The sequence below is a fragment of the Thamnophis elegans genome, chromosome 1 (assembly GCF_009769535.1).
Source record: "Thamnophis elegans isolate rThaEle1 chromosome 1, rThaEle1.pri, whole genome shotgun sequence".
Lineage (NCBI taxonomy): Eukaryota > Metazoa > Chordata > Lepidosauria > Squamata > Colubridae > Thamnophis > Thamnophis elegans.
Window position 1 is genome coordinate 119,511,505 of NC_045541.1, and position 13,895 is coordinate 119,525,399.

The 13,895-nt window shown below is 39.8% G+C and overlaps 1 protein-coding gene across 1 annotated transcript; it reads right to left on the bottom strand.

Annotated features, from left to right (window-relative positions):
• Positions 1 to 478: 478 nt before the first annotated feature.
• THBS1 (thrombospondin 1) lies at positions 479 to 13,636 on the bottom strand. The gene is given in 20 exon segments (XM_032229763.1): positions 479 to 976; positions 1,451 to 1,610; positions 2,148 to 2,255; positions 2,800 to 3,018; positions 3,917 to 4,069; positions 4,166 to 4,293; positions 4,575 to 4,748; positions 4,936 to 5,112; positions 5,557 to 5,567; positions 5,569 to 5,728; positions 6,496 to 6,564; positions 6,567 to 6,588; positions 8,116 to 8,226; positions 9,310 to 9,497; positions 9,956 to 10,009; positions 10,012 to 10,030; positions 10,591 to 10,930; positions 10,932 to 11,163; positions 12,889 to 12,982; positions 13,340 to 13,636. Coding segments are annotated over 19 exon segments (2,559 nt in total). The 5' UTR covers positions 12,956 to 12,982; positions 13,340 to 13,636; the 3' UTR covers positions 479 to 809.
• Between the last annotated feature and the right edge of the window lie 259 nt (positions 13,637 to 13,895).

The window sequence follows — 13,895 nt, forward strand, 5'->3', positions numbered from 1 at the left end:
AGTGCATTCTTAAGGATGGTAGGAACCAAAATGTTTCTGCCTTTCTAAAATATAATCAGACGATGTTTGCATGTAGAAGGCTATTAAATAAATCCTATAAAAAACAATTGGTCTTTAGTTTTAGCCACCACACAAAATAAGTCCTCTGAAACAGATTTTCCTCTTAAATCTAGACATAATTCATTGTGGTGCTTAATGTGGTACATTATTTTGGAAACCAATATGGTTTTGAGATTGTACATATCCTTTTAACTAGATAACCTGCAGGATAAATCTAGATTCTGGCTATTTATTGCACTTTGACAAAGACTATTCAAGCATTTCAATTATGCTGCTGAGTACTATGCAGGCTTTTCCCACTGCTAATTTAGACTTGAGTGAATTAAATGGGATGAGATAGATCTCTCCATATTTTTAGTTCTTAATCAACTAAAAATTATTTTGAGCTTTTTTTTAATTAAAAAAAAACCCTATTGGTGATATACTGGTGGTGTACTACTTTATCCTTTACCCCCAATGAGCATTTTTATGGGTGCATTTTTGTACTAAATTCCTAGCTTCAGGACATCATAAGTCATGATAAAAACTTTTTTGCAGACTATATATTGTTTGACATATTAACAGTATTTTTATTGCTAAATTCCTGAAATACTTAGGTTGTGCAACTTAGCATATGCAGTTGCCTATAAATAGGTCTGTGCCCGCACAGAACATTTAAAAAGTGGCAATTTCCACTAGTGGTTCATCCGAACCAGTGCGAACTGATAGCAACCACCTCTGTTGCAGAGCTATACATGACATTCTGTAAATTAGAAGATTAAATAAATATTTACTTGCCCAAGTGCAGTTAAACTGACCTGATCTGGATTATGCGCCATTGGACAGTTGTCACACTGATCTCCAACACCATCCAAGTCTGAATCTATTTGATCCACATTGTACACATACTGGCAGTTGTCTCTTTCATTAAGAATGCCTGGAAATATAGAGTAACCCATTCAGGTATTTTTAATGGTAAAATGCATCTAGATAATAAGTTATTGCATAAAAGTAATTAAGAAAAAATGGTTCATAGAGGCCAAAATCATAGCCTATCTCTTTAAGCATCTAGCACTAATAGAACTGACATTTCAGTTAACCGTTCAATGGCAGCACATTTTCAACTATATCTACAAATCAAATAGGATGCAGTATAAAATTAAATCTGCTTCTATAGAAGCTGCCATGTATGACATAAAATAAGCAGATGAAAAACATGGGATGCTATTAGAATATGTTCCTCCAAAATGGCAAGTTTATAACTTAGTTTCTCTATTTTTCATTTATTTATTTGAAATGTTTGGTATATCCAGGTCATCATTAAGAGTAGAATTTGCTCAAGGGCAGGCTCTCTCTCTTGAAATGACAGTCATGCTATAATAGAAGAAAGGAAGAAGTAACCAAACTTTACCATCTCCATCAATATCCACAGCACAGGCATCGCCTTCTCCATTCTGGTCTGTGTCTATCTGAAGAGGATTGTGATTGTATGGGCAATTATCACAACGATCACCAACATCATCCCTATCGTAGTCATATTGTTGTGGATTGTAATGGAATGGACAGTTATCCTGCAGAAGGAAAATTTAAAAGCCTTGTTAAAATATGCTATATTAGTGTCATGAATAACCTATTCAGTAGATTTATTAGAGTAAGAAGGGTAGCAAAGGAATGTTGCGAGGATTATTTCTTTGACATGTAAATGAAAAGTGAGCAGTAATAAAGGTGATAAGCAATGCAGCATCCATATTTTATTGCAAAATTGGTTTTTTTTTTAAAAAAATCAATTTTTAGCTACAAATTAGCTATTTCAAATTGCTGCTATCTTTCATCTCGTATCATGGATTCAATCTCCTTCTCTCTGTGTGTTTATGTTAGTGGTAGAGAGGGACAGTATATTGGTGGGCAAACCTGTTCTTTTATGAATAGAGTAGGAAATGAGTAAGGATTTTTATTTCATATTTTACTTTTTCTTTCACTGACTGCATGGGAAGAACTCAACTAATCCACTCCAAGGTTTCACTGAACATGCAATTTTCTTTTGGTCTTTGGCTATCACTGAGGTGGACATTGTCACAGAGGAACATGAATATTTTTATTAAACTTACCCTATCATCAGGAATGTTGTCATTGTCATCATCATCATCACAGGCATCACCAATTCCATCACCATCATAATCTTCTTGTCCAGAATTGGGAAGGTTGGGGCAATTATCCTGCAGAAAAAGATACAGAACACATGTCTTTAATTTCACACAAAGTAGTACTTGGATTACAAAGACAGTATTGTTGTTGTTTAATCACCTGTCTTACTGATTCTTTAATTTAGAGCATTGTCAGCATCACTAAAATCATTATTTTTGAATAGCAACACGAAATTAATCTGAAACACTTATGCTTATACAAAATAAGCAGTTTAAAAAAACTACATGTGAGTATCAATGTATTTCAGTAAATTTGGATTGTGGCAAAACCATGGCAACTAATTTTTAAATATATTGACTGCATAGTAAATGTCAACTATCATATCTTCATAATATTGTGCTTTTTTGTGCTATCTCCTTTAGGTATATGATTATTTTCCCCAGAAGATTGCATCAGAAAATTTGGAAAAATGAGAAAACTAAAGGGCCACTTTGTTTCATCTCATGAATTCATTTAAGAAGTATTAATTCAATAAGTTTATATTAAAATACTAACCAAACTACTTTCCCCTGATATTAAAGGGTGGAATGGCATGTAATGAAGAAATATGCTTACTTTAGTGCAGTGGTAAGTAGCATTGGCAACACAGAGAAGGTCCTCATTTGGCCATCCATCTAAGTCAGTGTCTTCTCCACAGATAACCCCATTGCCGGCATACCCTGGTTTACATTCACAGCGATACATTGGGTCACTGAAGTGTCCAAGGTAGATGCACTTGGCATATTTGTTGCAGGTGTGAGTTCCATCAGCACATGGGTTACGTGGCTTGCATACCTAAGACAGAATTAAGAATACACTTGCAGAGATGTCTTTACCTTATTCTTCATTATTATTATATATACAATTGTATCACAGCGGCCAGTTGTTTCGCCGGATTTGGCATTGGTTACTAGTCGGGCCCCACCCAGGGGCCTAGGACGTTGTTATATAATAATAATAATAATAATAATAATTATTATTATTATTATTATTATTATTATTATTATATTTTCCTTCTACAACACCATTATATCAACATTATTATGTCATATACCTGTACATGTAAATATTATTTCGCTTCTATGTTTATAAACCTTTATACACAGTTCTCTCTATCTATATTTGGATTAATTAATGTTATTCTTGTTTTGCAGCTATTTGTACCAATTGTTCCAAATTTCATAATATTCCGACTCTTCTTTGTCTTTTAATTTTAGTGTTAATTTGTCCATCTTAGTGATACAATTTTTTGGGGGGATTGTGCAGAGATGGACCTCATTCTTCTTTTAATGTATCAAGGAGGACTGACATTTCTACTGTGTTTTCAAAGCAAGCAGCCATTGACTGTGATTTTGTGTGAATTCTCTTTAAAGAGAATTAGGTATATGGTTTTCTTTATCATATTTTAGATACCAATGGGGGCTTCAATTCTCAGTTGTCACTCTCTTTACACAAAAGAAAGGACTGCCCAGTTAATTCCACCCATTGTTTGTGGTTCCCCACTTGCTTATTTTATGGGTTTCCAGCTTACTTCAAACTGAATTTCTTATATACAACTGGGTGCTTCTGAACAAAATCACATGGCTGCATGTAATAAAGTAAACTGCTCCCTGGTATCTTCTTTAATTCTTGGTCATATATTCAGAAAGGACTTAAGTTTCATAAACGGGAAACATCTCTATGTTGACAGTACCTGTTTGTTTGCCATTGCATCTTCCACACCCCGACCAAAAGGCTGTGGTCCAGTGAAGCGGGAGGGACAAGGCTGGCAGTGATAACCAGGTACAGTATTCTCACATCTGTGTACTCCACCAAGTACAAAGCATGCATCTGGGACCTCTTGGCACTGAAATATGAAGAAGTGGGAGAAAGGTTTGGCCATAGATTCATTTGCAAACACCTTGAACATTGACTATATTAATGCATGTAAATATTATCTTACTTCATCGATATCTTTGCATCTAATTCCATTTCCTTGATAGCCAGCAGGGCACGGACCACATTTCCAGGAACCATCAGGGAAACTAGTGCATTTACTTCCCGCAAAACAAGGATTAGACAGACATCCATCTAAAAACAGAAGGAAAATTGGCACAAATTAAGTTTTATTTTCTTGGCTGTTCTTGTTATTAGACAGAATGAGGTGGCCACCTTAAAAAATACCTGATAGAGTACCAGGAGTAGCAACAAGACCACAGAAGCCATAATGCAGTCATTTTGCCAAAATATTTCACATTTCTTTGTTATAAAATTTAAGTTGTTGCATTCCCAATGCATTCCCAGACTTTTCTGAAAATGACACAGCACTCTTACATATGCTGCTTGATAGTCTACGATGAGCCATTACTCACCGATTGGGCAATCCTGCTTGTTGCACATCTGAGTGGCTGTTGCATCACCAATGCAATCCTTCCCTTCATATTTGGGCTCTGGATTATTGCAGAGACGGCTGCGTTTCTGAATGCCTCCTCCGCATGTAATTGGACAGGCATCCCAAGGTGACCATGGTCCCCAGTTCCCATTAACTGTAAAAAAAAAGGATATTTATGCATCTTGGAACTGAAGGGGGAAATGCCATTGGTATTAGAAATTCAGGTTGATTTGGGTGATTTTTTGAAAACGATTTAATAACTCCTGTTCTCAGTCTCAGACGATGAATATTAAAAGGCTATCATGTTTCTTGCACAAAATCATTTTAAACAGTGAACTTACTTGGGCATGGGCTTTTCTGGCAAGGCATGTTTTCGCGTGCCTCCCCTTCACACGTTTTGCCTCCCATCTGAGGAAGTGGAGAATTGCACAGACGGATTCGAGTGATTAACCCAGTTCCACAAGTAACAGAGCAGGAAGACCAAGGGGACCAATGGCTCCAAGCACCATTCTGTCTGACTGTAAGCAGTAAAATGTTGCTTAGTGAATATCAAAATATTGTAACAGTCGATTAGGACATTACCATACTGTGGGGTCCTTGGAACTCTTTGAGTTTGATTATGCTAGAACTGATGATATTACCTAGTTGGGTAATGAAATGTCTGCAAGAAAAGAACCAAATTCAGAGAGCACTAATGAACCCACAGCTCAACCTGAGCTACAATATTCTCTTCTATTAATTACCATGCTGCAAAAATGTTTAGACATTGCTGACTCTTGAATCAGAAATCGTCGTTTTATAGGAAGTATTTTTGTTTTAATCATCGACATCTCATACATCCCATTACAACTAAATGTTTTACACTAATCTGAAGTAAATCAATGTTTCCTAGTATTAAGTATGGAAAGACAGAGTAAAAATAGGTAGCAGCTATCTGTAATGTAAAGAATTTAAATGCTCACATCTCTTATCATTCTTGCATGTTACATATCCGTGTTTGCACTGAGGAGCCTTCACAAGGATTGTTGATTCTGTCACAAGAGCGGCCTCTCTGCTGAATCCCATTGCCACAGGTTGTAGAGCAAGAGGTCCATTCAGACCAGGGAGACCAAGCATCATCTGCAGAATCACTTGCTGTAAAAAGAAGAAAAATAAATATAATAAATATATAATAAAATAAAAATAACCACCTTCTTACAAGTTACCTCAATAGGAAGCAGAGATTGTCAGAATAATAGAGTGAAAGATTCTATATTGTTCTGTAAATTTCCATTTACTCTGAACTTTGATAACCGAACTATCCAAATTACATATGAATATTTGTATGAGATATTCAGAACCAGATGATCAAGGTCTCGTGTAACATATTTTGGAGATTTATAGGACACCTTGTGCCCACCCAAGAAAATAAAATAAACAGAGATATTCATGCTACCAGTTCCTGAAATCTCCCAAGGGATATGAAAAACTCTATTAAGATTTTGCTTTGTTTTCCTCAAACTCAGAATAAACTTGTGGGAGTTTCATCATTCTTAGAAATTTTTATTCTCATGTATGCTATCCTGACTGGACTTGTAGGTCTGTCTTGATTTTATTTGACTTTTAATGTTTACCTAATTCAAGTTACTTTGACACAAGCCATCTTTCTGCAAACTAAAAAAAAAGATTGCTATTGTGTCCTTAGTTCAAAATCTAATATTTTGTAGCTGATCCTGAATGTAGTGGCAATTTCAAAGATGTCTGCATTAGTTTCAGAATTTTGGGCTAGAAACTGTGCTCTCTCACTATACAATTTTTGAGGTAACTGTTACCTCCTAAGTACAGGCACTGGAAATGCAAAAACAAACAAAGAAATAAATAAACGGAATCCTATAAAATAAGTTAAGGGGATAGTTACTTACGCCAACATCGTGGGCAGCATTCACCATCAGGAACGGTGGCATTGGAACAAGGCATGACAGGACAAGACGTTTATGACACATTACAGCAGAATTCTAAACAGGGAAAAGAAACCCCTATATTAAAAAATACATACATCTGACATTTCTTTTCCCAATGCCTTAATGCTCTTCTACAACCAGTCATACTCTATTGTTCAAAGTATTTTTTTCCCAACAATTGTTTAACTTTTAGAAAGGAGATACTATAATTAGTATGGGAGAAGAGAAGAGAAAATAAGCCCATCTTCTTTCCAACTGGAAGCGGTAAAGATACTTTAGGAATTGACTTTAAAACAACTTATGTCCTCAGGTTAGTAATCATGAAGCCAGAAATAGGCTTCAAATGTTACAATCAGGACAGATTTTTTTTTAGTCCTGACTGTATGTTTTGAAGCCTATTTTGGACTTTCAGCCCCATTAAGCTGAATGCAATTTTAATAAGATTGTTCAGATTCTAGACAGCATATAACAGAATCTGAACAATGGGTAGTTTGGCTTTTGGTTTTGAGGCTTTTTGAAATCAAAGCAAACCCATAAATATCATTAATTTCAATCATTTGCCCCTTATTTCTTTTGTATCCCTTCGTTCATTTAATCAATAGTTACTATCAAATGGGAAAACCAAATCTTGTTGAGTAGCTTTCCAGATCTTGTTTCATTAGGCTAATAAAAATTCTCAAAGTTGCCATTTTGGTTATGCGCCTGAATTTATTTGATCATCAGAGTCATTGATAGAATGGATTTAGGTAAGTTGGCTCCACATTCAAACAAATCCATGTTGTAGCATGATGTGTATTTTCATCTTATGCCAAAAAAACAAAAAACAAATGACTGTGCAAAAGAAGGAATGTTAACCTTTGCCAATTCTGTTCTTTAAAGGATAATAGACAATATGTATTTGTAGCTTTAGGGGATAACATAAACAAAGACTGAATTAGATGTCAGTAGTATAAAGAAAATCACAGAAGCTTTAGCCAATACAACTGTCTTAAACTGCCAAAAATGCAGCTCTGATTAGGAAGCAAGTTTAGTAGAACTTTCCTTGCTGCAAATATTCATTCACAACTTATAGATGGTGGCAGGTTTAAGTTGAAAACTTTCTTATAAAGACAGTAAATAGATATTTGGGTCACCAATTTCTCTGCATGAGTTACATTGTGCATAATGTACTAAGTAAGGTAAAGGTAAAGGTTCCGCTTGCACATATAATCATTCCCGACTCTAGGGGGCAGTGTTCATCTCTATTTCAAAGCTGAAGAGCCAGCACTGTCCAAAGACAGGGGTCATGTACCGGCATGACTAAACACCAAAAGTGCACGGAATGCTGTTACCCTCCCATCAAAGGTGGTCCCTTTTTCTACTTGCATTTTTACATGCTTTCAAACTGCTAGGTTGGCAGAAGCGGGGATTTGTAACAGAAGCTCACTCTGTTATGTGGTGTTAGGGATTTGAACCACTGAACTGCCTATCTTTCTGATCGATAAGCTCAGCATCTTAGCCCCTGAGCCACCACGTCCCTTTATGTGCTAACTAGGTACATGGTAAATCGTTTACTGATGGGTTAGCTGTAAAGAATCTTACCTGGCAGGTACATGTGGTACAGGTATCAGTGGTCCATTCAGCTGCATTTTCATACACAACATTATTGTGGAAGCATATTCCTTTCTTTATTTTATGTGGGGCGATAAGTTCCTTTACATCAGACATAAAAGGAATAGATAATAATAAAGATTTATAAATCAGTCTGAATCTGACAGACAAGAAAATTGCTTTTACACTGATTACTTAGAAAGGATTGTGATTCCATGTTAAGTGCTATAGTTCTAAATATCTGCATAGTATTTAAACGATATTACTAAAGTAATACATTTATTTTTCTCCATTTGATTGCTCACCTATGTTAGACCATATGGAGAAGCTTCAGGGGAAGCTGGACTATATACAGATACAAACTTTAGCCAGATTTTGAGGACCATAGTTGCTAGAGAAAGTTTAATAAAAATACTGCAAATGACTATAGGTAGACCTCAATTTAAAACCATAACTGAACGTACAATTATACTAATAATTGTGCTAGTTGTTAAGTGGGTCATCTTGTGACTGCATCCAATTTGATGACTTTAAGCAAAGGCTGTAAGCCCTATAGGATGGGGGGGGGGTTTGCTGGAAACTGGAAGTAAATGCTAGTTTCCAGCAAAAATGTGATACATTGCAGTCATGTGACCATGCAAACAATCATGCATGTGGGCCAATTGCCAGCATCCAAAATGAGATCACATGACCATAGGGTGGAGGGCGGCTCTCTATTGGAACTTCAAATCTGGGTTGTATGTAGGTTTTTCATTGTAACTTTGAATGTTTGTTGAGTAAGTAAGTAAAGGGTTACATGTACAGCAGGACATATTTACTTTTAGGTCAGTTGCAAAAACTATTCATATTAGACTAAATTTAATGTAATGCTATATTGGCTTTGATTTAACATAATTATGTGAAGCTAAACATTATATTTCATTCAGCATACTACAATACAGATTAGTTAAGCTAATTATGGCTTAACATGTATGAAGCATTTTAGGTTGGCGGCTGAGAAGAAATAAAAATAGCTTTCTTCTCAAACGTTGTCCGGGCTGCTCACTTAAAAATATTTCTTTCTTACAGTACTGTAAGTGAATGTCTGTTTCCCATCATTTTGGAATGGAAAATAGTTAGCGTTTATGAGTCAAGGAGTCCTTAGGAGGCTTTTGATTCTTTCTTGGGTATTTAATATCCACTTACCATCTGCTCAACAGAGTCTTGAACTTTTACAACCAGGACACGCAGCCTTTGCAGTTCTAGAAACATTTTGGTTAGATCGTCACAAGAAAAGCCACAGATGTCCTTGGTTTTCTGGCCAATGTAGTCGGTGCGAATGGCTGGGCGGGAGTCATTCATGGGGTTGTCTAATTTAATAAGTGTTCCAGTAGCTAAAAAAAACGAACCCAATTAAAACACATACAGATTATATATAGAAACACTGTCAAAACTGACAGAATTCAGTTTAAACAAATGTAAGGCAATATTTCCTTAAAATACAGTGGGCTGCATTTCATTTTCTGTCTAATCCAGTGGTGGGATTCATTTTTTTTTTTACTACTGATTCTGTGGGTGTGGTTTTGTGGTGTGGTGTGGTTTTGTGGGCGTGGCTTGGTGGGCGTGGCAAGGGAAGGATACTGTAAACTCTCCATTCCCTCCTGATCAGATGGGACTCAGGAGGCAGAGAATAGATGGGGTTGGGGCCAGTCAGAGGTGGTATTTACCCGTTCTCCAGAACTAGTTAGAACCTGCTGAATACCACCTTGGGTCTAAACTCATTCACCTCACATAAACAGGACTCTTATAATCAATGGGCCAATACATTTGAAGAAAAAGGTTTCTAACGTACAGATCTGACAGCCTTGATTCCTCAGGATGGTTTCCAGCGTAGTTCCAAACACAACCGCACATTCTGCAGCATTCCCTGAAAACATTAGATTGAAATAATCCATCACTATTGCAAGGGGAATTCTTGATGCATATATACAGTATATGTGTTTTTATTTGGGCACATCATCAATTTATGTTTTAACTCTCACATTATTTTTGCCTGTAATTTATTAGTCAGCTTGGGTTAGGAGTGACCTATATTTAATTCAGCATGGGTAAGAATTTTCATGCCTATATTTAAAGATGTTATTGTTTTCATTTGTAATGCAAGCATAAACTATACTGGCCAGAATTCTCATTAGTTGATAATAAGTCAGTTTTTCCACTTCCTTTCCACATCAACAATGATCCTAACATTGCCTAATTTGTAAGAGAAAACTCAAGTTCAATTTAAAGCTTACACCATTGGATGCATTTTGACTGTACATTTAATATTCCAAGTGTCAGCTAAATCCCCATTGCTGTGGATAGTAGTCAACAATGAGTAGTCAGGGGCAACAAATTTACTTTCTTGAAACTGTTTCTTCCCCCAAAATGGCAAATCAAATTGGCTCCCTTGAATTGGACTCTTCATCCTGTTGGGAAGTCTCTTACCTGGAAGTTGTCATTAACTCCTCCTTTAGCAAGACGGAGCTTGGCTCTGTTGGACAGATCCCGAGTGAAGATGTCTTGAATAGGAATTTCCAGCTCCACGTTTGTCATTTTTTCACAGCCCACATAGAGCTGAGCCTGATCCTCTTGCACAAAGAGGGTGATGCTACTCCATCGCGCAAGGGGCAACTTCACCTCCTCCACTGACACCAAGCTTTGGTTACCTTCATCGGGAAAGACACTCAGGTCCAAAGTTTTTGCCTTGCCATTTAGCACCAACTTAAAAATGTAGCCAGAATTGTCCTTGCGCTCCACGGCCAGTATGGTGCCGGCAACCTTCTTTATCGGGAAGATTAGCTAACAAGATGAAGCCCTTCTCAGCTTGGATGGAATACAGAATGTCTTGAAATCTGTGATCAGGAACCGCAGGGATACGGTTGGCATCGTCTATGCGGTAGGCAGGGCTGAAAGCCTCCAGTCCTTTGGTCGGATGCACCCCCATTCCTTTGTGACCTCCCTTGCGGCCAAAGCCAATTAACTCAAAGAAATCGAAAACACTGTTGTCATCACTGGTCTCTGTCAAGATAAGAGAGGGAGGGAGAGACAGAAAGAGATGGTTATGTTGGGCAGGGCACATAAGGTCTAGCTGCTACTGCTGTTATAATTGGACTCTCTCTTTTGTAGGTAAGAGGAGCCCCAAGAAATATATGCTGCCCAAAGTTATAGAGTAAAGGATCTTAAAATCCTCCGGTCACACAGCAATCTCCCATCACTACAGCTTGGGTTCTGTTGCAGCAAAGCAATAGAGGTGAGCTGCAAAATACTTGGCTTTCCCAGTTTTTCCTGGTTGAATGAGCCAAGAGGATCAAAGGAGAACGGTTGGCCAAATGACACTAGAAACTGAAGTCTGGAATTCTTCTTGCCTTTCCCCTTTGCCTCCTCCAGGGACTCTGAAGTTGCAAAGTGGAGGGACACATAAAGCAGAAACTCCCGAGTGATGATCCAGACTGTGTGAGAGGGACAAACCCAAAAGAGGGAGCCCAAAGCAATAGAGAAGGATGGAAAGCCGGGTCTGCTCCAAAAGAAGGAGAGCCGAACAGCAGGGGCTCAGTAAAGCTCCAGGGCAGCTAGGTGGGATATAATAGCATTGCTTAGAGCAGCGGTCCCCAAACTTGGCAACTTTAAGACTTGTGGACTTCAACTCCAGTTGGCTGGAGAATTCTGGGAGTTGAAGTCCACAAGTCTGAAAGTTGCCAAGTTTGAAGACCTCTGGCTTAGAGTCTGGCTCAACACTGGATCAATGCCTTGGATCACCTGAAGCATCAGGGATCTGGTTGAGGGTAATGCCACCACCCCCTCCCGTAAGGGAATCCTGCAGCTGGGCTTACCCTCCCTACTACTTCTCTTTTACTTTATAAATAAAACTTCCATACAGAACTAGGACACCCCACCAACCCGCCCTTTTGCTGTGCATCTGGTGAGGCGCCCTGGCCCCAAGCGAGGCGGATGCCAAGGTCAATAGTCCGCTCGGAGCCAGCACCCAGAAGGAAAACGCCTCGCACGCCTTGAGCCCCACCGTCCCTTCTCAAATATCAAGCCACAAAGCCAGCCGAGCCCGCCCAGCTGGGGGAAGCCCCGGCCAGAGGCCGCTCAAAAAGAGAAGCGGGACAATCAATTGCCCACATCTGGGCACCATCCTTCAGCTCAGAATAGAATATAGAATAGACTTCTTTATTGGCCAAGTGTGATTGGACACACGAGGAATTTGCCTTTGGTGCATATGTTTAGCAGAGTGATGGCGTTGGGAGGACGGGGACCTGTACTTGTGTCTAGTTGTCTTGGTGTGCAGTGCTCTATAGGGTTGTTTTGAGGGTAGGAGTTGAAACAATTTCTGTCCACAGCTTCCCACAGGCAGCTTCCCACCCCCTGGCTAGTGGCGGCCACTGCCTGGCAAGCAAACTCGACTCGGCAAGTGACATCCTTCCAGGGAACGGAGACTGTCTTTTCAACCCGGTCTGCAACTCCTCAGTGTTGCCCACGGAAGAGAACGAGAGGTGTAAAGTCCAGCTGGAAGGCGCCAGGTTAAAGAGAGCTGTACTGGGTGGCGATTGTGTTGTTCCGTTTTAAGCAGTTTCTGCCAGCCCTACCTGGATGTGAGCTGGACGAGGGTTCTCTAGAGACTTTCTCCCTTCTCTCCCTCGAAACCTAATCCCGAGTTTGAGCGGAAAGTCTCCCAAGTCGGAATCGCCTCCCCATTCACCCGCGACGTCTTCTCCCCCTCCGCGATCCCACAATTTTTACCTGGAATCCGGTTGGTTGTGCCGACTCCAAGCATCAGAAGGAGAAAGAGACCAGCGGATAGCTCCATGGCAGGAATCTCGCTCCCAGGGACAACCTTCAAGCAAGAAAAAAACCGTCCCCGGTCATTCGATGAACTCGGACATCGCCCTCGCACCTTCTAACCACAAGCAGCCGTCTCGAAGAAGCAGCGCACAAGTGGTGAGGTGGAGGAAGAAGAGAAATCGTAACTACAGACCAAAGCCTCGAGTGAGCAAGGTAGAAGGAGAAAGGGAAAGAATGAAAGAAAAAGGAAGGAGGAAGGAAGGAAGGAGGAAGAAAGAAGAAGGAAGGAAGGAAGGAAGGAGGAAGGACGGAAAGAAAGAAAGAAAACGAGCGCTGTAGCTTTTTTCTAGTTATCTTGATTGTCTTTTCCAAGCGAAGTTGTAGAATAAAAAATGTCTTCAGGACTTACTTTTTGTAGGAGGCGGCGAAGGATCCCCCAGAATCAGATCCTCTCGAGAGCAAATGTGGTTTTATAGAACTCAGTACAAAAATCCTTCCCGGTGTTCTTGGGTTCTGCGAAGTTTCCCCTGCGTGGGCTTAACACCTTGGGTCAATAGACACGTCCGAGCGAGTAGAGTGTCCTTTGCGATCCTGGGTCTTTGCTGCCGGAGGACTGAAACGGATCAAGAGGAGCTCGCCCTTCCCCCAGGTCTCCCCTGGTGGTCACCCTGGCTGTTTGCACTGAGAGGCGGCAGGAGTTCCCTCGCCTTTAAGGAGGTCGGTTGCTCGCACCCCCGAAACTCCGCCAGCCAATCAGCGGCGGGCGGACAGGAAGCGGGTTGGAACGGATCCAATTAACTCGCAACGAGGCAGAAAATAGGCATGCGCGCATCCAGGCACCCCCATACCAAAAGCCAGTCCGGGAGAAGGCAGTGATGCGCGGGGGCGGTTGATGACAGGTTCGTTCCGATCAGTGGGATTTTCCCCCCCCCCGCCCTCCCCCCCTGGCCACCTTGGGGGGAGGC